Here is a 24,867-nt window from a genome sequence, read left to right as displayed (position 1 = left end):
CCACCAGCGGGGATCTAAGGGGTTCATAGCCGGCCGCGGCGATTGTCGCATGTCGGCTATTAATGCCGGCCCTCAGATCCAGAAATCAGCTGGGGGCCGGCCGGTATTGCGCGGGCTCGAGTATTCACGTCCATGGTCGTTAAGGAGTTAAGGAGGAGGGGGGGAATTCATCATTGTTGGTGTAGGTGAACCATATTTGTCCACCTTTGTTTTGTGTGCTGCTAATATGTAGGTGCATCAGATGTATAAAATGGTCTCAGGATTTTTAAAAAGTCATTGTTTTCTTGAAAGAGTCTAAATGAACTGAAACTTTTTTGTGACTTTTTGATCCATTGTACAAAAACTTACAACTTTTTACCACCAAAAAGCTGTGTAAAACCTATGATAAATTTCCCCCCCAACTCTCTCTGTTTTTAATTATAATGCCTTTATAAACAGGCAGATCTTGTAGAGTAAACTTGCTTTATCGTGTACTTTATTAACTGATTTTCTAGCTTTCATACCATATGTATATGGCCCATTTTACATTGTGTTAGTCCTATATGTGATTGTAGATTTTAAGGAGGCTGTCAGGAACCGGACTGGAATGGTGTAGTGGATCCTCTGTGTTAGTGAGGCGATGGCGTGTGCCGTACCAGGGGACCGGTTTTAAGAAGTTATTGGTTTTCACCAGAGCCCGCCGCAAGGCGGGATGGACTTGCTGCGGTGGTAGCTCCCAGGTCGTATCCCCCGATAGCGACTCGACCTCACTAACAGCTGAGATAGGCATAGTACAGAAGGACAAGGCGAAGGCAAGGTCGGACGTAGCAAGAGGTCAAGACAGGCGGCAAAGGTTCATAGTCAGGGGCAACAGCAAGGGTCTGGATACACAGGCTTGGGAACACACAGAACGCTTTCGCAGGGCACTAGGGCAACAAGATCCGGCAAGGACAGGAAGGGGAAGTGGGTTTTTATGTGTGGGGAGTGCTTGGGAACTGATTGGACCAGGCACCAATTAATGGTGCACTGGCCCTTTAAATCTGAGAGACCCGGCGCGCGCACGCCCTAGAGAGCGGGGCCGCGCGCGCCGGGACTGAGCAGGAGGACGGGGCAGGTGAGATGATCGGGATGCGACCCACGGGCAGGCACGTCCCGCCACGTGGATTGCATCCCCGCCGGAGGACACAGAGCAGCGCTCCCGGTCAGCGAGTCTGACCGGGGCGCTGCAAGCCAGAGCAAAATGCTGCGAGCGCTCCGGGGAAGGAGCAGGACCCGGAGCGCTCGGCGTTACAGAGGCTCAGATCATGATCCTGTCTTTATTTTAAACTTAAAAGATAAACAGAAAAGATGATCTGCTAAACATAATGTGAAAGCGACCTTTTATATGCTTCCCTGGTTCAAGATAGCATTTTATAATTTCAGGTCCACTTACTGTAGCTATTATATCAAATGGCACAAAAGTAATGTCTGCTGTGTTCGTGATGGGAGAAGTGCCAAACCTTCCCAATTCCTCTCAATGTCCTCTCTCTTGAGTGATAGCATCTGCCCTATATTGCAGCAACAATCAGTCATAAGTGAAGCGGAAAGAATGAAATGAGCAGATTCCCCCCAACTTCCTTGACTTCCTCCCCTCTCTCTCCTCCACAGCTGCTGTATAGTTCAGTAATGTTAGTCCTAAATGAAGAGATTGGAACACTATTATCCTCATAAGTTCAGCAGATCTTTCGAGAGCATTGTTGCTAGGGTGTTTTTTCAGTCACCTGTTACACACAAAGTGCAGTATTGTTCTGTGCTTTTGTCTGCTATAATGGCTCAATACTAAACTGGTAGATATACTGGGGTAGATTTAGCAAAACCTGTCCAGAGGAAAAGTTGCCCAGTTGCCCATAGCTTCCAATCAAATCACTTCTTTCATTTTTAACAAGGCCTCTGCAAATTGAAAGAAGCAATTGGATTGGTTGCTATGGGCAACTGAGGAACTTTTCCTTTGCACAGGTTTTCATAAATCTCCCCCACTATTCCTACGTAACTAGGGCAAATCTATGTTAAAGGAGTACTCCGCTCCTCAGCGTTTGGAACAAACTGTCATGAGGGGACGGGGCTATGACGTCACAAGCTCTCGGCGCCGGCTCCAGTGTTCGGAACAGTTTGTTCCAAATGCTGAGCAGCTGAGTACCCCTTTAAACACAGAGGCTCAGGAAAACTGCCCATTGCCAAAAGTTTTCCAAAAGTGCATTTAATTATTAAAATTACTTTGCCCACTTTCAGCAAAACTGCATAGTAGACATGAATATATAAAACATATATTTGTATGCTAACATTTATAATTCAAAGCCAGAAAATCTGAAGGTAATATGAAAGTTATGCCTCCTTTTTAATTATCCCATTTTAGTGTTTTAATATTGTTCTTGCTATTTGATTACTTTTACAATTTGTAGTATGGATAGTTAGTGTGATTTCCAGGTTAAAACCTCAAATTATCACAGGCATGACAAGCAACATGATTAAAAATGCAAAGAGGAAAGAATGAGAAGGGAGATGCTGTCACCTCCTATTTGAGAATGTACTTTGAAGAACATTCATCCGTGAAGTACTTTCATTAGAAAAGGCCTTTGATCACATTTCAACCATCAGTGAATTTATTTCCTTGAATTTGACATTGAAGTATAAGAAAATATTCCATCTTTTTTGTTACATATTTTCAGATCAAGAACAGACCATGCATCGTCTTAGTGCATCTGTTCTGCGCCACTCCATCAATAAAGAGCCAGCGTTCTGTCTGCCCCTGAAGCAAACACAAGGTATTTATTTTAAGCTTCTTGTCTTGATATTATTGAAGAAATAGCACAATCATTTCATCTTGCTCCATGTGCAGGTGCTGTACCTTTTATTTTTAGTTCATGTACAGAATTTAATATGGCTACTTATTCTATACCTATTTATATTGCAGATCTCTATCCTAAGCTTCTAATGATACATTTTGCATTGTTCATTTTCTGTTTTATTTTTATTTCATTTTTTTTTATCCTGTTTATTGGTAAGCTATACAGTATGGACTTGGATTGTCATATATTTTCTATGTCGTACCATCACCCAAATTACCCCCATTAGAAGCACATAATTACCAGAAAATGGGAAACAGCAAGCACAAGAAATCTAAAATCTCTACTACTGCTCAAAAGCCTGGTTCACATATTCTATATTTTTGAGAAGTGAAAAACACAATGTCTAAATGTTACAAGTGAGTAGAAATCTTATTTATCCCAGTCTCCCTAGCCCAGCCATTCAAACCCTATGAGCTCCTATTCCCATCCAGCCACTCTACGTCTGAGAGGATCCCCGAACTGGGGGGTCAGTAGAGAAGTCAAACAACAACCATGGTACCCAGACTTTGTCAAATTTAGTTGGGCATTTCCTACTGACATAAAGTGCATGTTACAGGGGACATACTTGTTGACTAGGGCTATCCACCTGACCAGAGGGGGCGATGATGCATACTTCCATGCCATCACTACGACTTTGCGCTCACAAAACAAGAGGAAGCGTATCAAAATGCGTCTACAGGAACCCGTAACCAACCCATTAATGACCCCTAGCAGACATACCTCTGGCGTTAAAACCAAGGGAAATTCCAAGTGATCCGACAAGAACGTTATTACCTCCCTCCAAAATGGTACCACACAAGAGCAATTCCAAACCACATGTAGAAAGGTGCCTTTCTCACTCCCACAACTAAAACAGACCTCCGATCCCGAGACCCCCATCCTATGCAGTTTCACTGGACTATAGTACAAACGGAGGACAAACCTGGATTGGATAAGCACTAACTACTGTAGCATAATACGTCTTAACAACCTCCTTCCACATATCCTCTGAAAGACTGGGGATATCCTCAACCCACTTCAACTGCGCCGCAGCAAACGGCTCCAGACCAACTGATTGCAGTAAAGCATAACTCTGGGTGAGAGGCTTAGCCAGGTCGGTGGTCCCCAAGGCAGCTCCAATTCATTAAATACAGGGATAACCTCCAGCGAACCAAACTGCGCAGAGACCGCATGTCGCAACTGGAGATACCGGAAGTGGGCATCTCGAGGGACATTGAAACGGTCTCTAACTGCAGCAAATGAAGGGAAGACACAGTCCTCTCCAAACAGGTGCATGGCAAATTTGATTCCCTGGGAGCTCCAATACCCGGCTGTCTCCAACTCCCGTAGGTGTTCCAAATGTGGATTGCCCCACAGAGGTGCTCTCTGAGAAACAACAGGTTAAGGGAAGCATCCATTAACCACTGACCAGACCACAGCCACTGTCTTGATAGGTGCCGGGAGGGACAGAGAGGGAACGTACCTGTATAATGTATTAGTCAGCGTCTCATAAGAACCCAGGAGAGCCTCCGCCAAAGCCATGAAGGCATTGGAAAGGTCCAGGTCGATCCATCAGGCTGCACACACCAGCTGTGAGGCTAGAAAATAATTATGCATATTAGGGGCAGCTAGTCCCCCTACCCCCCCCCCCCCCACCCCCGCTGCTTAGGCGCCTGGAGCATAGCCTGTCCCAACCTCGGAGGTTTATTCTGCCAGTAGAAGGATCTCAGAGCTCGATTTAGTTTTACAAAAAAAACTTTGGGAGGAATAATAGGTGACAAATGAAAGAGGTAGAGGAACTTGGGGAGGAAGATCATTTTAAAAATGTTAACCCTACCAGACAAGGATAAGGGCAAGGAGTCCCACGCCTGTAAATGAGTAAGTGTACTATTAAGTAAGGGATCTAAATTAAGGGCCATAAACTCAGAGTTGCTAGGGGACACCTCCACACCCAGATATTTAAAGCAGAATACAGCCTGCAACCCATTAGGAAGTATAAAGGGTAGAACCCCATACGAGACAAGGCCATAATGGAGGATTTAGCCCAGTTAACCCGCAGACCCGAGACCACCCCAAACCTCTCCAACAGACAGAATAAAGCATCCAGGGAGTCCCCAACATCAGCCAAATACACTAAGGTGTCGTCGGCATATAAAGATATCTTCTCAGTCAGGGAACCCCTAGTGATCCCCTTAATTGAGGTAGAGGAGCGAACTGCCACCACCAGGGGCTCTACAGCTAAGGCAAGCACCCTTGCCTAGTGGCTCTGCCTAACTGGAACGACTCGGAGATCTCCAAATTAGTGCGTACTCGGGCCCTTGGGGAGTCATACAACAACCGAATCCATTTCCGAAAAACAGGTCCGAAGCGGAGGATTCGCATCAGGCACCAAATATAATGCCATTCAACTGAATCAAAGGCCTTATAGACTTCAAGGCTAACCACATAACCAGGGGATATACCCTCCTCCACTGCGGAAATGTTAAGCTGGAGTCTTTTAACATTGATATCAGTCACCCTCCCAGGCATGAACCCAGTCTGGTCAGGGTGAACTATAGAGGAAATGACCCCCTGAAGTCTATTCAACAGGACCTTTGCTAGAATTTTGATATCGACATTTAGGGGGGAAAAAGGGTGATAAGAGTACGGCAAAGTCGGATCCTTACCAGGCTTAGGCAGTACTACAATCAGAGCCTCTCTCATAGAGTCAAGTAGGGCCCCAGACTCAAAGGCAGCCATATACAATTTAAGTAAGATGGGGATACATTTCTCCTCATTCAACCTGTACCAGTCCCCCACCAACCCATCAAGTCCCGGAGTCTTCCCAGAGGGTAGGTCCCTAATAACCCTGGATACTTCTTTGGCCGTCAGTGGGTCCTCCAGACCAGAGGACTGGAGAGAAGTCAGCGAAACGAGGGGGAGGCCACGACAGTCTCAGTAAGAGAAGATGGAGTCATCTGGGTACTACCATCTCCAGAGGTCAGTAAGGCCCAACCCCAGATGCCAGGAAGTGGATATGGGGTCCACAGCACTGATGCGATCAACCCGGGGGTCAGGAACAACATTAAAGTCTCCTATAAAAGAACAGGGTCAGTAGGGAAGGAAGTCAGCTTATCTACAATCGAGTCCAAGAGGGTCACATGAAAAGGAGGAGGCATGTAAAGAGAGACAAGATTAAAGCAAAAAGAGGACAACACACAATGCAAGATCACATTCCTACCAAAGTGATCACAGGAAACCTGTGAGATTATCAAGAGAAGGGACTTAGGGACAAGAACTGAGACCCCCCCCCCTAGCCAGAGACGAGTAGGAAGAGCGGTAACCCTTCACAACCCATGCCCTCTTTAGTGCCAAGATCTTTTGACCCATGAGGTGGGTTTCCTGCAGACAAATAATATGCGGGGATTGTCTCTTAAGAAAATCCAGGCATAGCGCTCTCTTAAACTTGGAATTCAGTCCACGGACATTCCAACTAATTATCCTAAGGGACCCCATCATGAAACCAAGACAGAATGCTAACAGGGCCTACCCCCCTGTACAAGTACCTAGTAGCGATAGGAGCTCCCATGCACACCACAGACAAACAGATAACACGGACAAACAACAAAGACAGAACACCAACAAACAGCAAGAACAAATAACAGCAATAAAACATCCCAAAAACAAATCCCTGCCTCACACTAACTAAACCAGTGCAGACCTGGGCCCCAAACTAGAATTCGTATCAGGCGAGTGCAGGAGCTACTTACTATCCACCAACCCCCCCCCCCCCCCCCCCCAGCAAACTAAGGTCAATATCCCTGACCCACTAACCCAGGAAACCCTAGGGGGAAACTCAAACCTCTATCACTAACTAACTAAGATAGCAGGCAGTCCAACAGGAGTATCAGTCCGGCGGCTGAGCCGCTCTAGGGGCAGCCTCTGCCCACTGCATTGCCTCCGCAGGTGAGGTGAAAAATTTAGTAGAACGTCCATCCACTACTCTCAGTCGAGCCGGGTACAACATGGCATAACGTTACCCCTTGGAGCGGAGTTTGGCTCAGACCTCTGTAAACTGGGTGCGCTGTTTCCTCAATTCCACTGAGAAGTCCGGGTAGAAGGAGATTCTGCTGTCACCAAAGAGTACCTCTTCCTTAATCCTCACCGCTCTCAGGATAGTGTCTTTGTCTTTAAAGTGTAGTATCTTTTCTAGAAACGGCCGAGGGGGCCCCCCGGGCACAGGAGCTCTGGCAGGGACCCTATGGGCCCGCTCCACAGAAAAGAAGGGAGGGAAGGTTTCCGCAGGCAGCAGCTCTTTCAGCCACGATTCCAAAAATGCCACAGGATCAGCACCCTCCGCCTTCTCAGGAAGGCCAACCAGCCTAACATTGTTGCGCCTCAGTTGGTTTTCAAAGTCATCAGCTCTAACCACCATACCCCGAAACTGCCGCTGTAGGTCAGGTATTTGCTGAGGATCCTCAACTGTAGAGACTCTGTTCTCCACCTTCGTGGTGCGCCCCCTTAACTTCTGAGTCTCATGGCGTAGAATGACGAATTCCTGTCTCAGCTCGTCCACTTTAGTGATCATGGAAGTATGACAGGAAGTTATGGTGGACAGAATTTCAGTAAAGCGAAGGTCCATGAGAGTCCCATCATAGTGCAGCCGATCAGGAGAGGGCAGAAGTGACGGATCAGAGGGACCCAGCCTGGAGAGGCAAGGCGCTGCCCGATGGCTCCACAGACCAGGAGAACTGAGTTAAGGACTTGGCCGCATTGGCCGCCACTTTACTAGATAAAGGAGTCTGCTCCACAGAGTCCCGCAGGGAGTACCCACTAGCCTCAGAGTGGCCTCCATCAGAAGAAGCGTCATCGTCCATAGCAGGAAGAAACACTCCAACTCCTGACTTGTTGCGCTTGGATTTGCCCCGGGAGCCCCCCATGAGGAGACACAGACCCCCCCACCAGATGAGTATGAGCAAAGTAAGGAACCAGATGTAAAAAACGCAGCCCGTGGCCCCAAAAGTACACTGCTCCCTGTAAGATAGCAGAAAGTTCCACAGCACAGAGGGGATCAGCAATATGGGAGTTTCCAAGAGCAGCAGAATATGTGTAGAGCAGGAATACAGTCCAGCACAGAGGGAGTTAAAGGGGCAGCAGCAGAGCCAAGGATCCCCCTTCAGCCCACTACAAGTCCCAGCAAGCTTTTCAGATATAGAGGGACACACAGTCGTAGGGCCAGGTGGGCAGTGCAGAACAGCAGGTACTCACAGGTCCGATCAGAGGGTATGCCAGCCCGCAGTCACCCGCAGTCACTCACAGCCAGAAGAAGGGCAGAGATCCCAGGGCCTGCTCTCAGCAGCACAGGGAGCGGGGGTTGCCTAGGAGACCGGACCAGCAACCAGGCTTCACCCACGAAGGCCAGTAATGGCGGCCTCAGGTTTTACAATCCAGGGGGGGCAGCCCAGGACCACCGGAGACAGAGGGACTCCCCAGGGCACTTCACCGCCATCTCCGAGTCACGCCGAACCTCCGCAACGGCCACATGTGTCCTGGCAGCTCCGCGACTCCCACACCACCGTAGCCCGGTCCTCAATTGAGCGAGCCCGCCGCCGGCACCATAGCAGAGTCCCAGGCCGGGCCGCTGCAATCCGGAGTATCCCCAGTAGCCAGAGGTACCCTCCGGTCAGTAGTACTGTGGGTCAAGGGGGGATTAAATAAGGGTAAAAGTGCAGGGTAAGCGGGAGCTCAGCAGGGCACTTCCGCTCAGCTCCCCATGCAGGCCACTCCCCCCATCTCTAGTGGTTTTATGACTGTATGCTAGAACTGTCAATCATAGGTGGGAAACTCTCATTTCAGGGAGCTTGGCACATGATAGAAAGATCCTGCCGCTTTGACTTATCAGGAGCCATCGACCAGGACATTAGTAAGCAGTTTTCTTTGTCATACAAACTGCATGAACAAGATTTTAGATATGGATCCTCTCCCCTTCTTTATGACTATTTAGGGTTATTCAAGTAAGATGATAGGTCTGAACAGCAAAGATCTCATAATAGCATTGTTGTATTTTATTGACCTGTACTTGAAGTCACTATCAAAGTCAGAGTATATTTGGGATATTGAAACACCTTCCGGGAACATCTTTATCTTTTTGGACTTCTTTGTAAGTGTCCCTTTTAAGCATGTCAAATATAAAAAGATATGAAAAGATTTACAAGATGTAACAGTTGTTATGTTATCAGGCTGACAATAATGACCTATAACTAACATATATCGTTGGTTGTCTGGTTTACTAAATCCATTTACAAATTCCATAATACTAAGGGAATTCTGAGGGGGGTCCTCTGAGGATACTCATCAGTTCATCACTGTGTTCCATGAATTTCAGTCACTTCAGACTCTTAAATAAAGATTGTCCAATGCAGAGTAGTAAAATCCAGCTTTGTGAAGCGAAGGTGGTCATGATTGTAGGAGAGGGTTGTCAAATTCTACCATTCCTAACTTCAACACTAGTAATAACAAGGACAAATATGAATCTTATCTAGGGAAGTTATTTCAGTGCCATCGGCACTGTAGTCACCCCTCTTCTCTTCAAACTTCTAACTCTGCATGTATGCCCCATTGTTATATACAGTAAGATACATACAGTAAGTGATAATAAAGCAATTTAATCTTACCATGTACATCTGACAAGGTCCTTCAGACTCTGGTCTGAATGCCAGAATAGCACAACTCTGTCAAGTCCAAACCCTTTTGCTAAAACAGAATTGTGGTTAACTGTTTCTTAGATCTGAGAACTGTTACTATGCAACACAGTGTCTAAAGTATCCTCAAGGTCTATATATTTAAATACATCCATGTCTTTCCATAATGCCTAAGTATCAGCCCAAAACCGTTCCTGATCCAGCTTCATTCAAATACTGTTCTCTGATTGTACCTCAAGCTGCCTGTTCCAACACTCCTGAGTATTTATCTGTCATGTCCCTTGGATACTTTGCTTTTTTCCTAAACTGCTCTCCTGATGATGTCCCTTGTTCCTGCGCTGTGAATAGGTTCTTGTACTGTGACCACATTAATGTTATTTTATTATATTACAGCTCCTCATCACACTTCTGGGCTGTGTGTGCCTGTTTGAAGCATTTAGTCTGTGTCTAGTCTTCCTGGCCCTATTTCATGCTCTACTTCTGGTCAGGCTCTTTCTTAGTAATCCTCCTGCAGCAAGATGCACACCTCGCTGCAAGGGTTAAGTGTAAAAACTAGGGTCTCCCTTAGATGATGCACCTAAGTTTAGCTATCAGAAAACCAATTGCAGCCTAAGGTTATAAATACATACTAATATATATATATATATATATATATATATATATATATATATATAGTATTTTTATGCTATGTTACCAAGCACAATGAAAACACTTTTATATACAAAAATATATTACAATAATGTGTTATAAATTTATAGGAAATATAATTTCATGAGCCATTATCAAACTAAGCTACATAAAGATAAAATTATTAATTAATCATAAGCGAACTTCTTGAAATGTAAAGTGTAAGTGGCACTTAACATGTATAAAAAGTACTTGGGCAGGGATGAATATGTAAAGTAAACAACTTTACTTAAACAAAAAAAAAACTGAATTTAGAAAAGCCAAATATCTCTAGAACATCATCTTGCTTTGACAGTGGTTCATGTTATCTTGATATTGAATTTACATTTAAATAAAAGGGTTATCCTCTTTACAAAAGTGTGCAGGCCTTTTCATTAATACCCCCTACACTTAACTCTTGTGAATATTAAACCAAAATTCATGGGTAAAAGTCTAAAATGTGCTAGCTGTAATATCTAAGAAGAGAATAATAACTTTAGAGCTCATTAGTGCTCTGCCATCCTATTGTATTTAAAAAATAACATCATCCTTCCAATTTACTTGGAAGAAATATGCACAATTCCAAAGACATTACTTCAATTTCTTTTTAGATTTTCTTTTTATGTAGATGCAAGCAAGCTCCTTTTTTCTTTAATCCAACTACTTGATTTATACAGAACATTAGGAAAAAAAAGCATAAATTATAGCTAAAGGCTCTTCTTCCTGTAATGTAAATTTTATGTTCTTGACGATTCGGCACATGACTCGCTATTTGTAATCTTTTCATCATTGTCCTGTGTAAATACTCACTGCACCCCTTATTAAATTCTGTGAGGGGTGTAGTTTCCAAAATGGGGTCACATGTGGGGGGGTCCACTGTTCTGGCACCACAGGGGGCTTTGTAAATGCACATGGCCCCTGACTACCATTCCAAACGAATTCTCTTTCCAAAAGCTCAATGGCGCTCCTCCTCTTCTGAGCATTGTATTTCGCCCGCAGAGCATTTTACAGAAGAGATGGGGTTACAAATTTTGGTGGGCATTTGCTCCCATAACCCTTTGTAAAAATGTTAAATTTGGGGAAGAAACTGCACTTTAGTGAATTTTTTTTTCATTTACACATCCGATTTTAATGAAAAGTCATCAAACACCTACGTGGTGTTAAGGCTCACTGGACCACTTGTTACGTGCCTTGAGAGGTTAGTTTCCAAAATGGTATGCCATCTGGGGTTTTCTGCTGTTCTGGCACTATAGGGGCTTCCTAAATGTGACATGCCCCCCAAAAACCATTTCAGCAAAATTCACTCTCCAAAATCCCATTGTTGCTCCTTCCCTTCTGAGCCCTCTACTGCGCCCGCCGAACACTTGACATACACATATGAGGTATTTCCTTACTCAAGAGAAATTTGGTTACAAATTTTTGGAGGCTTTTTCTCCTATTACCACTTGTAAAGATTCAAAAACTGGGTCTACAATTTTCTCCTTCACTTTGCTGCTATTCCTGTGAAACACCTAAAGGGTTAACAAACTTACTGAATGTCATTTTGGATACTTTGAGGGGTGCAGTTTTTATAATTGGGTCATTTGTGGGGTATGTCTAATAGGAAGGCCCTTCAAATCCACTTCAAACCTGAACTGGTCCTTGAAAAATTCGGAAAATTGCTGCCGAACTTTGAAGCCCTCTGGTGTCTTCCAAAATTAAAAACATGTCAACTTTATGATGCAAATATAAAGTAGACATATTGTATTTGTGAATCAATATATAATTTATTTGGAATGTCTATTTTCCTTACAAGCAGAGAGCTTAAAGTTAGAAAAATGCAAAATTTTCAAATTTTTCATCAAATTTTGGAATTTTTCACCAAGCAATGATGCAAGTATCGACAAAAATTGACCACTACCATAAAGTAGAATATGTCACGAAAAAACAATCTCGGGATCAAATTTATAAGTAAAAGCATCCCAGAGTTATTAATGCTTAAAGTGACAGTGGTCAGAGTTGCAAAAAATGCTCCCGTCCTTAAACAAAAAAGGTTAAACAAAAAAGAAAACTTATTGGACAACTTATTTGTTAGTTATGAAAAAACAGCTGATTCTGCTGGAGAAAGTTGCTGAAGGCGGCTCCTCCCACCAACAACAGTAGGTTCAGCAGTGGAGAGAAGAAGGATATCAAGATAAAACAAGACTAAAGCATGATAAAAATTTTAGTCTTTATATATATATCATATTTTACTGTCAAAGGATTACATACCATAGAGATGTATTATGTGGCAGCTATAGAGCCTTAGTGATTGAGCCCAGTCCTGGTTTCACATATGCCATTTGCTATTAAGTGATGAGGACTTCCCTTTAGCTATCATTGAAGTTATTCACCAGATGGTAGGGAGTGGCAAGGGTAACAAACACTGGGACTTTTTTGTCACAGGTTGCAGAACTCACCGCTCAGTTTTGTGCATTGAGGTCCCCTTTCTTCTGTGATGTGCTGTCTACAGTTCTTATGCTGACACTTGTGTATCAGTAGTTATAACTACTTCCATCTATCCCCTGCATCTTGCTAACATTATAAGAAAGATATAACTATGTGTTAAGAAGCAGGTATGTGTCTGTTAAAATAAGTTGGTTAATCTCAACCAGACGTTTCCTTTTAGTTATACTAAAACAGTAATAATAAAACAGTATCAAACATAAAACAATCTAATAATATGTGAGCCCGGATTAATCATATCTTAGACATAATTCAATCATTACTGAAGATACAATTATAATGCAAACAATGGCATTTTGATTTTTCTTTTTGATTAATGAGATAGAGAGCAAAGATGTAAAGATGTAATAGCATAAAGCTGTTATTCCTTTCTCACAAGATAGCCTGACAGTGAAAATGTAGATATTTAAAATAATGAAGGTCATAAGAAACTGGAAAAAAGCTGATTTTTGAGAGGTTTCTTATTGAAAAGGGGTTCACACCTTTGCACAATTTTTCTAGTTTATGGAGGAGATGTATCAAGCCTTGTGCAAAGGATTGGTGCAATAGTTGGCAATAGAAACCAAACAGATTGCTTCTTTCATACTTAAAAATGCATCTGAAAAATGAAAACTGGAATCAAATTGGTTGCTATACGTACTGTTCCCCTGATCCTGTGCACAATGTTTTATAAATGTCTTCCTTTGTGTAGGTATTAGGATATAGTCATACCACGTGTGTTGTTAATTTTCTGTACTAGTAAGGAAACGCTACTAATATATGTGCTGAACGTATGCATAGCCTATGTTTGCCAAAATCATGTTCTTTTGCTTGATATAGGTCAGTAATTCTGTTTTCACTTTATGATAAAATGTAGTTGTCACGGCTGGCTGGAGGTGGATCCTCTGTGCCAGAGAGGGATTGGCGTGGACCGTGTTGGTGGACCGGTTCTAAGTTGCTACTGGTATTCACCAGAGCCCGTCGCAAAGCGGGATGGTCTTGCAGCGGCGGTAGCAACCAGGTCGTATCCACCAGCAACGGCTCAACCTCTCTGACTGCTGAAGATAAGCGCGGTACAAGGGAGTAGACAAGAGCAAGGTCGGACGTAGCAGAAGGTCAGGGCAGGCAGCAAGGATCGTAGTCAGGGGCAACGGCAGGAGGTCTGGAACACAGGCTAGGAACACACAGGGGAACGCTTTCATTGGCACAATGGCAACAAGATCCGGCGAGGGAGTGCAGGGGAAGTGAGGTATAAGTAGGGAGTGCACAGGTGAACATACTGATTAAGCCTGCTGCGCCAATCAGTGGCGCAGTGGCCCTTTAAATTGCAGAGACCCGGCACGCGCGCGCCCTAAGGAGCGGGGCCGCGCGCGCCGGGACAAGACAGACGGGGAACGGGTCAGGTACGGGAGCCGGGATGCACATCGCGAGCGGGCGCGTCCCGCATCGCGAATCGCATCACGGCTGGGAGTGATATTGCAGCGCACCCAGTCAGCAGGTCTGACCGGGGCGCTGCGAATGAGAGGATGCTGCAAGCGCTCTGGGGAGGAGCGGGGACCCGGAGCGCTCGGCGTAACAGTAGTCTAGGAGACTGGAACTTCATCAATTATGCTTGTATGGATTATTTTATGGATTAGCTATAATTTTCTGTTCCGGAAAACAATGTTAAATATTTTACGTATTCTCATTAAATTTCTTACTAGTGAGAGGAGGCTTTGCCTGTTATGTATGTTTAATCAAAATAATTATTTCACTTTTCTAAATGCCTATCATTGAATTGACATTTATTGTGTTTAGGAATTCCCTTAGCTGCCAAGGAAAAGCTGGATATTCCAGTACTTTTTGCCCCAGATACAATGAAACTTTACGAAGCTTTGGTAGTTGTTCACATGGTAAAAGCAAATGGAGACAGCTGGGATCATAATAATACTGAAGATTTGAATACAGAACTGAAAAGGTAAGCTCTGGCATCCTGACTTTATAGAAAATAAGCAAAGACAAAATAAACATACCATATCAATTTTTACATAAATGAAAGTAGATGGGAGAAATTAATTATTTGTCCTATACACAGACATGAGAATTGATATTATAACTTATTAAAAAGCAAAACTTCCTTTGAAGCTTTAAAAGGTCTCAGCACACAACTTCTGTCTCCAAACAGCTGTCAATACCTGAGCTGAAAATTACACTGGCTCCAAATTGCTGCTTTAGGAAATCATATACCATCCACTTTCCTTTGTTGTTACAAGATGCCTTACATGTGTAAGGTTAAATTACAGAGGTTAGGAAAAAGTATCTTCCTCAGTTTTCATTCAGCAGTGTCCTCCTATACTTCACACACGTTGTATCTAAACACACAGGGGATCCTGGCAGGGTGTCCCTTGTTCTTCCAGTGAAAACCAACTTTGGCACTGTGAGCGCTACACTGGCGGTGTGATGACACGGGAGCTAGGAGTAGCTTGTATCAAACTTTTTATAAGTATCATAAAAAGTGGTAATACATAAGGACCACGCGTTTCGGAGGGGCTACCTCCTTCCTCAGGACTGAACTTGGACCTGAGGAAGGAGGCATCCCCTCTGAAACGTGTAGTCCTTATGTATTACCACTTTTTATGATACTAGTAAAAAGTTGGATACAAGCTACTCCTAGCTCCTGTGCCATCACGCCGCCGGTGTAGTGCTCACAGTGCCGAAGTCGGTTTTCACTGGAAGAACAAGGGAACCCCTGCCAGGATTCCCGTCCTCCACTTCTGTATCCCTGCATTATCCACCATCCTTGACTGGACTGGGGGCCAGCTGCTCCCGACAGACCTGCTCAAAACGCTTCACAGTGTTGCACCTGCACAGCGCAACCTGCAAAGGTGAGCAGCTTCCCTACCAACTATCCAAAATTCCCGGTAGTCCGGGATAATCGGCACTATATAGCGCCATCTCTGTCTCCCCCTTTTTCTTCCCTTTATCCTAAACACACAGAGGGGCATTCATCATTGTTGGTGTAAGTGAAGCTGGTAATGTGTAGGAGCACCAGATTATTAAATGGCCGCAGGGCATTTGATAAATTTTGTGCAGGTCACATTTTCTGGAATTTCACTTTTCACATACACCAGAAAGCTAAGGTAAGTCTGGGCTGGTGTTGTTTAGAGACTTTTCAGTGGTTTTGCGCCTTTTTTGTGCCTTTTCACAAAAAGTCTCATTTGATAAACTCATTATCACTGCATGAGACTAACATTAGCAGCTGATCTGTACACAGCTAAAAAAAAAAGTGTAAATAAAAAAGGCGCAAAAAATAGATTGTAAGCTCTTGTGAACAGGGCCCTCACTCTTTTTTTTTTTTTTTTTAGTAGTTAGTGTCTAAATTTGTGATGTCTGGTTGTCTGCTCATGTACCCCTTGATGCCAGATGTAAAATGTGATATGTATGAAAGGCTGTTCCTGTAGATCTGCAATTGTAGTTTTATGTTTCTAATTCTAACAATTTTATAACGAAACATCATTTTTTATATATTCGGTACATACATATATTTCTAACAGTTTTAGATTTTTTTTTTAATCAAATCATAATTATCATAATAGCATAATTTTTATTGTTTATACACATAAATGTAAATATATGATTAAAAAACTATTATGTTTACATATTTCAATATTTTTATTTTTAACAGTATTTCAAGGACAGAGAATGGAAGTATTTCAGGTATACGATGGATTTATCCAATTCATGGAATTCCAGAAGCTCAGGCACCCAACTCAGCTCCAGGTATTTTGCATAAAATCTAGAAATCGTTGCAGATTATCTAGATAACTGATAACTTAAATAGGCACTGTCGTTTGCAAATGTTGTTTGTAAATAATAACATTGGGGGTATTTGTGAATAGTTTTACCCCGTTTTTCTGCTGTTCTTTGGCGCTTTTATTTGGCACAGTGACTTTTTGGTCAAAGTTTTGCGACTTTTCATTTAGAAGTTTTTTTTGTTTTTTTTTTTTAAAAGAACTTACCAAGTCATGATTTCAGCTGATATCATGCAGTCAGGAATGTGCAACGTTTCAGTTTGTCGTATCTTTTGGAGCAGCTGCACAAACTAAGGAGCAAATCTACACCAGTCCTGACTTGGCTTACAAACTGGCTGTGGACAGCATTATTCAAAAGTCACACATTTTGTCGCACAGGTCAAAAAGTCGCACAAAAGTCGCAAAGGGGCCAAAATACAAAGTGGAACAAAGGACAGACAGCGCTCCGTAGCATGATACCGTTGTTACACACAGTTAGCTTGAGCAGAGATAGCGCTTACCACAACAGGTTACACTTAGCCAAGTTCAACAATGGGAAAAGGCAATGAAAGCAAGGCATCTGCAGCTGCTCCACGTCCAAATCAATAGAACAAAAGAATAGGACCTCCAATGTGTTGATGGGGAATTCAAAGCGCAGGACACACAATTAAAGGGATCTGAGGTTTATTCAACCATGATGCAACACGTTTCACAGACTGCTTCATCAGGCGTCTTTTTTTATTTTTTTTTTGCACTTTATTACACTTTATTACACTTTTTACACTTTATTAGTCCCCTTAGGGGACTTTTAGGAGGAATCATTAGATTCCTCATACAGATCAATCTAGATTCATAGAACTACATTGATCTGTGTGCTCTGCGCTCAATTGATAAAGCCTGGCCCACCCCACTGGAGCACAAGGGACTGTTTAAAGGTCCCTTTAGATGCCTCTTTAGATGTTTATTAAAGGTCCCTTTAGATAATCTACAGGAATCAGCTGACGGCCGCCCGGTACTGCACAGGCTCGAGTCAGGAGCCTGCGCCATACACTGTCAACGGCACAAGGATGTGTATACACGTCCTTGGTCGTTAACCAATTAAAGGATTAAAGGAAACAGCATTTAAGCACACATATGGGATCAGCACCAATTAAAGAGTATGCCTGGAACATTTTCTTTCTTTTTATCTCAGGACAGGTACACTTTAAGATATTTATGAGTAACAATTTTATTAATGTTAACCCATATTCCTTCAATGTTGATCCAGAGGAAGGTTAAAAAGTACTATTTAGTAGTTGCTTGTTGGTTCAAATGGAGGTATAAATCCCTGGATCAAGGACCCATCTCTAGTATATTAATTGTATTATTATATTCTGTACACTCTGGGCTCTGTACACTGAGGACAAGCAGGGCTCTGTGCAGTGAGGACACGCAGAGTTCTGTGCACTGAGGACAAGAATGGCTCTGTGCACTGAGGGCAAGCAGAGCTCTGTACACTGAGGATAAGCAGCGCACTGTACACTGAGGAAAAGCAGGGCTCTGTGCACTGAGGACAAGCAGGGCTCTGTGCACTGAGGACAAGCAGGGCTCTGTGCACTGAGGACAAGCAGGGCTCTGTGCACTGAGGATACACAGTGCACTGTACACTGAGGACAAGCAGGGCTCTGTGCACTGAGGACAGGCAGAGCTCTGTGCACTGACGACAAGCAGAGCTCTGTGCACTGACGACAAACAGAGCTCTGTGCACTGAGGACAAGCAGGGCTCTGTACACTGAGGATAAGCAGCGCACTGTACACTGAGGAAAAGCAGGGATTTGTGCACTGAGGACAAGCAGGGCTCTGTGCACTGAGGACAAGCAGGGCTCTGTGCACTGAGGATAAACAGTGCACTGTACACTGAGGACAAGCAGGGCTCTGTACACTGAGGACAAGCAGGGCTCTGTACACTGAGGACAAGCAGGGCTCTGTACACTGAGGACAAGCAGGGCTCTGTACACTGAGGGCAAGCAGAGCTCTGTGCACTGAGGACAAGCAGGGCTCTGTACACTGAGGACAAGCAGGGCTTTATGCACTGAGAACAAGCAGAGCTCTGTACACTGAGGACAAGCAGGGATCTGTGCACTGAGGACAAGCAGGGCTCTGTGCACTGAGGACAAGCAGGGCTCTGTGCACTGAGGATAAACAGTGCACTGTACACTGAGGACAAGCAGGGCTCTGTACACTGAGGACAAGGAGGGCTCTGTACACTGAGGACAAGCAGGGCTCTGTACACTGAGGACAAGCAGGGCTCTGTACACTGAGGACTAGCAGTGCTCTGTACACTGAGGGCAAGCAGAGCTCTGTGCACTGAGGACAAGCAGGGCTCTGTACACTGAGGATAAGCAGCGCACTGTACACTGAGGCCAAGCAGGGCTTTATGCACTGAGAACAAGCAGGGCTCTGTACACTGAGGACAAGCAAGGCTCTGTGCACTGAGGATAAACAGCGCACTGTACTCTGAGGACAGGCAGGGCCCTGACACTCTCCCGGCTCACACATAAGGATGATTGACAAGCCAGGAGTTTGCACAGAGCCCTCCTTGTTCTGCCCTTACTTTCTGTATTTGGACTCCACATAGAGACCCACAGGCAAAAGCTGCAAGGACAGCATTTTTTCACTCAAAAATATACAAATTTTTTAATCACTATATATTACAAATATACATATAATGGTATATGCACGGAAGAATTGAAGAAACGAGTGCACATACCCCCACCTTGTCCCACTTCCCGCACTGTCCACGTTTCTACAATAAAGGATCCCGATAATGTTTCCGAAACAGTGAGTGCACTCGTTTCTTCCATTCTTCCGTTCATATGTTATATCTACCTAATTGAAGAGTAGCACCCTGAAGTAGATACCTGTGTAGTGACTCACCTGATAAAAGCTCGGTTCTAAGCATAAAGGGAAGACAGAGAGCAGTATTGAGCTGGTGCTGGGCCCACTGCCTTATTGTGTTTAATACACTTTAAAAAAAAAAAGTGCATCCTCCGTGTTATGTTCATTTCAGTGAGTCTAAGCTAGGTTACCATCTGTGTCCAGGGCCCCTGTTGCAGATTCCACTAAACAGTAGTAAACAGAGCCTGCAGATCCGCTGAATGCCAAACACCAACGGAGCCCAACAAACACCATTGACTTTTATAGGGTCCGTTGGGTTTGTGACTGGTGTCTGTTGTTTCACTCGATTTTACCAGACAAAAACATAGTGTTGATTATGTTTTTATATCTGGGTACTTAAGGACCAAGCCAATTTTAACCTTAAGGACCAGACCCATTTTATTTTTGCGTTTTCACTTTTTCCTCCTCTCCTTCTAAAATCCATAACTCTTTTATATTTCCATCTACAGACCCATATAAGGGCTTGTTTTTTGCGTGACCAATTGTACTTTGTAATGAAACCTCTCATTGTACCATAAAATGTATGGAGAACCCAAAAAAATATTTTTTTAGGGAGGACATTTAAATGAAAACCACAATTTTCACATTTTGGAGGGTTTTGTTTTCACACTGTACACTTTACGGTAAAAATGACATGTTTTCTTTATTCTGTGGGTCAATACGATTAAAATTATACCCATGGCTAGTTACTTTTATATTTTTGTACCGCTTAAAAGAAATCTAAAACTTTTTGTACAAAATCAGTAATCTAAAATCGCCCTATTTTGACCACCTATATCTTTTAAATTTTTCCATATATAGGGCGGTAATAGGGCTAATTTTTTGCGCCATCATATATACTTTTTATCGATACAACATTTTCATATATAAAACTTTTATCCTCTACGATCCCACCCTTGGATTCTATAATAGCGAAAATAAACACTACTTATTAGCCCTCGGTTCTGTAAGCTTTAAAACCTTCAATGTGAGGTGGGAGAAATGGAAGAGGTCCCCTTATTGCATAGATATCTGAGGACATATACTCATTAATATTAGCTCTTACAGCTATTCCCAATTTTCCTTCAGTTAAGAGTAATTTCCGCCCACTGTAGATAATAATTTTGACCCATTCACCTAGAAGGCATATTATAGGATGCTTATTATAACTAAGTAATTTTACAAAACACTGAGTAACGGCTCGTCTACATGTTTTACACATTGTACTTAAAGCAGCATTTTCTGACTTTTTTTTATTTTTTACGTTTACGCCGTTCACTATACGGGATCATTAGCATTATATTTTGATAGTTCGGACATTTACGCACAGCGCCATACCAAATATGTTTATAATTAAAAAAAATTACGCTTTTTGGGGGTAAAATAGGAAAAACTGAAATTTTTATTGGGGGAGGGGATTTTTCACTTGTTTTTTTACTTTTAATTTTTACATTTTTCGACTTTTCTTTTCACACTTTTTATGTCTCCATAGGGGACTATCTATAGCAATCATTTGATTGCTAATACTGTTCAGTGCTATGCATAGGGCATAGCACTGATCAGTATTATCGGTGATCTTCTGCTCTGGTATGCTCAATCTCAGGCCAGAGCAGGAGGCGCTGGGAGACGGACAGAGGCAGGTGAGGGGACCTCCGTCCGCCATTACAGATCATCGGATCCCTGCGGCAGCGCTGCAGGTGATCCGATCATCTATTTTAACATGCTAGCAGCCGGAACCTGCCGTGTATGACGCGAGCACCGCTCCGATGCTTGCGGTCGTACACAGGACGTAAATTGTGGTGCGCTAAAAAACCCCAAACCAGGACGTACATTTACGTCCATGGTCAATAAGGGGTTAAACATGAACCTAACCTTATACACACACCCTTCTCTTTTTCAAGTGCACCCCTTTCCCCAACAAGATTACCCCATGGGTTGGAGAGTTTTTAACCCCTTAAGGACGCAGGGTTTTTTCATTTTTGTACTTTTGTTTTTTCCTCTTCACCTTTTAAAATTCATAACCTTTTCAATTTTACACCTAAAAATCCATATGATGGCTTATTGTTTTGCACCACCAATTCTACTTTGTAATGACATCAGTCATTTTACCCAAAAATCGACGGTGAAACAAAAAAAATTCATTATGCGGCAAAATTGAAGAAAAAATGCCATTTTGTTTCTTTGGGGGCTTCCGTTTCTACGCAGTACATTTTTTTGTAAAATGACAAATTCTCTTTATTCTGTAGGTCCATACGATTAAAATGATACCATACTTATATAGGTATGATTTTGTCTTACTTCTGGAAAAAAATCATATCTACATGCACGAAAATAAAAAATTGTCATCTTCTCACCCCTATAACTTTTGTTTTTTACGTGTACAGGGCGGTATGAGAGCAAATTTTTTTGCATCGTGATCTGAAGTTATTATTGGTACCTTTTTGATCGCTTTTTATAAATTTTTTCATGATATAAAAAGTGACCAAAAAGAAACTATTTTGGACTTTGGAAATTTTTGCACGTACGCCATTGACCGTGTGGTTTAATTAACAATATATTTTTATAGTTTGGACATTTATGCACACGGCACTACCACATATCTTTCTTTTTATTGTGGTTACATATTTTTTATATGGAATTTGGGAAAAGGGGGGTGATTTAAACTTTTAATAAGGAAGGGGTTAATGGGTGTTTTTTTAAACTTTTTATTCAACTTTATTTTTTACACTTTTAGTTCCCTTAGGGGACTTTTAGGAGGAATCATTAAATTCTTCATAGATCAATGTGGTTTCATAGAACCACATTGATCTGTGTGCTCTGCCAGGCTTTATCATTCTCAGCGCAGCAGCTGGCAAAGGACGTGAGGTAAGCTCTCTGGCTACCTCAGCAGTGGATCGCCTCCCCCGCGATTGCACGTCGGGGGGGGGGGGGGATCCACCCCACTGGACCACCAGGGAGTGTTTAAATGTCCCTTTAGACGCCGCTGTCAACTATTAATGCCGGCCCCCAGCTACAGGAATCAGCTGGGGGCCGGCCGGTATGACGCAGGCTCGTCCTTAGACGGCAACCGGTTAAAGGGGTTTCCATAGCCTTAATTTTGTTTTCTTCTGGATTATTGCTACCTGTCAATAATTAAAGTTAAACTGAATATTACTTATGTTTTCCCAGACTACATGCTGCAGTGATTCTTATGTAATTTGTTGTCTCAGGAACTGTGGAAATGGTTGCATGTTGTGTGTCTGTGTGTGATGTGTAAAAGTAAAAAGGGTTAGTGTTTTTATAGTTGTGTGAAGCTGGATGTCTTGATTATTTTCTGAGGGAAACAATCTCCTGCTGCTTCACACTTTGCAATCACCTGTGAGCAATTTAATGATCTGTAAACATAGAAAACTGAACAGAGCTCAAGGTTAATGAGTTTCTTCAAAAGTGAGACATTTCTTTAGAAATAATAATAATAAAAAAAACTTTATTAATAGAGAAACTGCTTCAGAGGAAAGTAGAAAGATTGCCATTCGTTCAGTAGGTAGCTGTGTTATATTCTATCATTGTTCAAAATCACAGCTTGCCTAGCAGAAGAGATATCAAAAAGGTTAATTATTTGCTATAGTGTGGAATTAGATTTTTGCTGAAAATAGCCTCTCCTATTACATACAGAAAAAAATTATAAGTGAGACATTTTCTTTTTATGTAGGATTTTTATTACAATTTACAATAACAATTTACCGGTTTTATTGCTTAAGTATATTGTAAAACTGGTTTAAATTTGTTTCCTAACATAAACTATGATCATTCTCTTTTGTGCCCATGCACACAGTTGTACTAAGGATCTGTATTGTGTATGTGTAGCCTTCTATGGGCCAAAGTGCATGTGCCTCAAATTTTTCTCAAATTCTGTGCAAATTCCGCACGAATTTCGCGCGAAAATAAAATTCTTTTTTTCCTCCTGTAAATTTTTCGGCGTGAATTCCTCTTGATTTGCTCAGTGTGAACGCAGGGTGAAAACACATGGGCTGAAGGCCTCATGCAGATAGAATATGGAAGCCTATCAGTGTACAATTTTGCTCCTATGCCTTTTGGCTAAGATCAAGTGTAGTATCTGTTCTTATCAGTCTCATACCAGGGGTCCATACAGCACCGGTGTGGGGCTGGTGGGGTTGGGTGCTGTGTGCTAGGGGGCAGGTGTATCGGGGCGTTCCAGGGCAAGTTCTGAGGAATCAGCTCGACGGCTGCCCCGATGTGACCTGTTTCCCTCCGGGTCTCGCCATGAGGCTGAGAGGGTCTAGAGCCGAGGTAATTTAAGTGCCTCTGGGAGTAGTGACCCCGAGGTGCTGAAACTCACTGGGAGTATTGGCTCACTGAGTGGAAGCACTGACACCATGAACTCTTCACCTTGTGGCACTCACCTCTTGATTCCCGGCCTTCTGGCTAGGATCAGAGAAATTTTTATAGATCCGGACGGATGTCCGGGCAGTATATCTGCACACATTCACTTATTTATTTCTTTTTTGTCACTGTTTCACTTTTTGCGTGTTGTGTGTTCACAGGATAGTTAGGATGCGGTAGCCCTTCTGGGTGTCCCTCCTAGCGGTCTAGAAGAGGTGTGTGTGGCTATTAGGTTCTTCACCTCCCTGTAAAAACCTCAGGTATTCCTGCATGAGCAGGGTACCAACCATTATCGGCTCTGCGGGCAGATACCTTGGCTAACGCCAAGGGGGATGCCGGGAGCTTTTGTGGTCCCTTAGTAGCATTAGCAAAAAGGGACATCGAACCTGGAACTTCGCAGGTACCTTTTGGTCCTGAGGCAAAGGGTAATGTTTGTTGGGGGCATCTCTCCTGTCGCAGAAGGGCTTGCGATGGACCGCATGCTTTATGCACGTTTTTTTTGTGTAACACATGTGCACTTTTTGTTGCACTTTGGGTGATTTGAGAGCACGTTCATCGGCTCTTAGAAAAAAAGAAAAAAAATCAGTGTACAATTTTGTTGACAAATTTGTGTGCTTATTGACTGTTGCATTCCCTCTGCCTGTATTTGACAACGCATGTGTAGAATCACTATACAGTGGCACACAGCTTGCAGCTTACTAATATGGTACATCAGGCACTCAATGTCCCAGTGTATGGGTTCTGTAACCTAGATCGGCCATGTTCACACGGCAGAATTTCTGATTGGAATTCTGTGAGAATATTCTGCTCTGAAATTCTGCATCAGCAGAGTCTCATTGATTTCAATAGGATTCTGCTGCACTGTGTACAAGGAAGAATTCACGAGGCAAATGTTTCTGTTCCGGAAATCCTGATTCCAGTGGGTGCTAGGACCACTCAAAAATGCACTCATTAACAGGAATGCATTACTAAGAGGAATCCGCAGAAAGAATAGACATGTCCTAGCACCCACTGGAACATTCGAATGTGCAAAATGTCTGCCTGTGTTTTCTGGGCTGATATTCCGCACATTTTCAGCCATGTGAACACAAGTAGGATTGCTTTGGGTGAAAGGACATTGCTATAGAAACTACATACACCCCAGTT

General features: G+C 43.0%; 1 protein-coding gene and 1 pseudogene across 4 annotated transcripts in view; both read left to right on the top strand.

Moving 5' to 3' along the window:
* The window catches only part of CFAP47 (cilia and flagella associated protein 47), a 548,331-nt gene that overhangs the window by 460,096 nt on the left and 63,368 nt on the right, over positions 1 to 24,867 (top strand). For all 4 annotated transcript variants that reach the window (XM_056556158.1, XM_056556159.1, XM_056556156.1 and 1 more), the window contains exons 58-60: positions 2,685 to 2,780; positions 14,450 to 14,609; positions 16,317 to 16,411. In XM_056556158.1, the coding sequence (XP_056412133.1) occupies positions 2,685 to 2,780; positions 14,450 to 14,609; positions 16,317 to 16,411 (351 nt within the window). The remainder of the gene's footprint in view (positions 1 to 2,684; positions 2,781 to 14,449; positions 14,610 to 16,316; positions 16,412 to 24,867) is intronic.
* LOC130359989 (U2 spliceosomal RNA) lies at positions 23,396 to 23,546 on the top strand (annotated as a pseudogene).

The sequence above is a fragment of the Hyla sarda genome, chromosome 2, assembly GCF_029499605.1.
Source record: "Hyla sarda isolate aHylSar1 chromosome 2, aHylSar1.hap1, whole genome shotgun sequence".
Lineage (NCBI taxonomy): Eukaryota > Metazoa > Chordata > Amphibia > Anura > Hylidae > Hyla > Hyla sarda.
The sequence above is the reverse complement of the archived record's forward strand: the minus strand, read 5'-3'. Positions and strand labels throughout refer to the sequence as shown.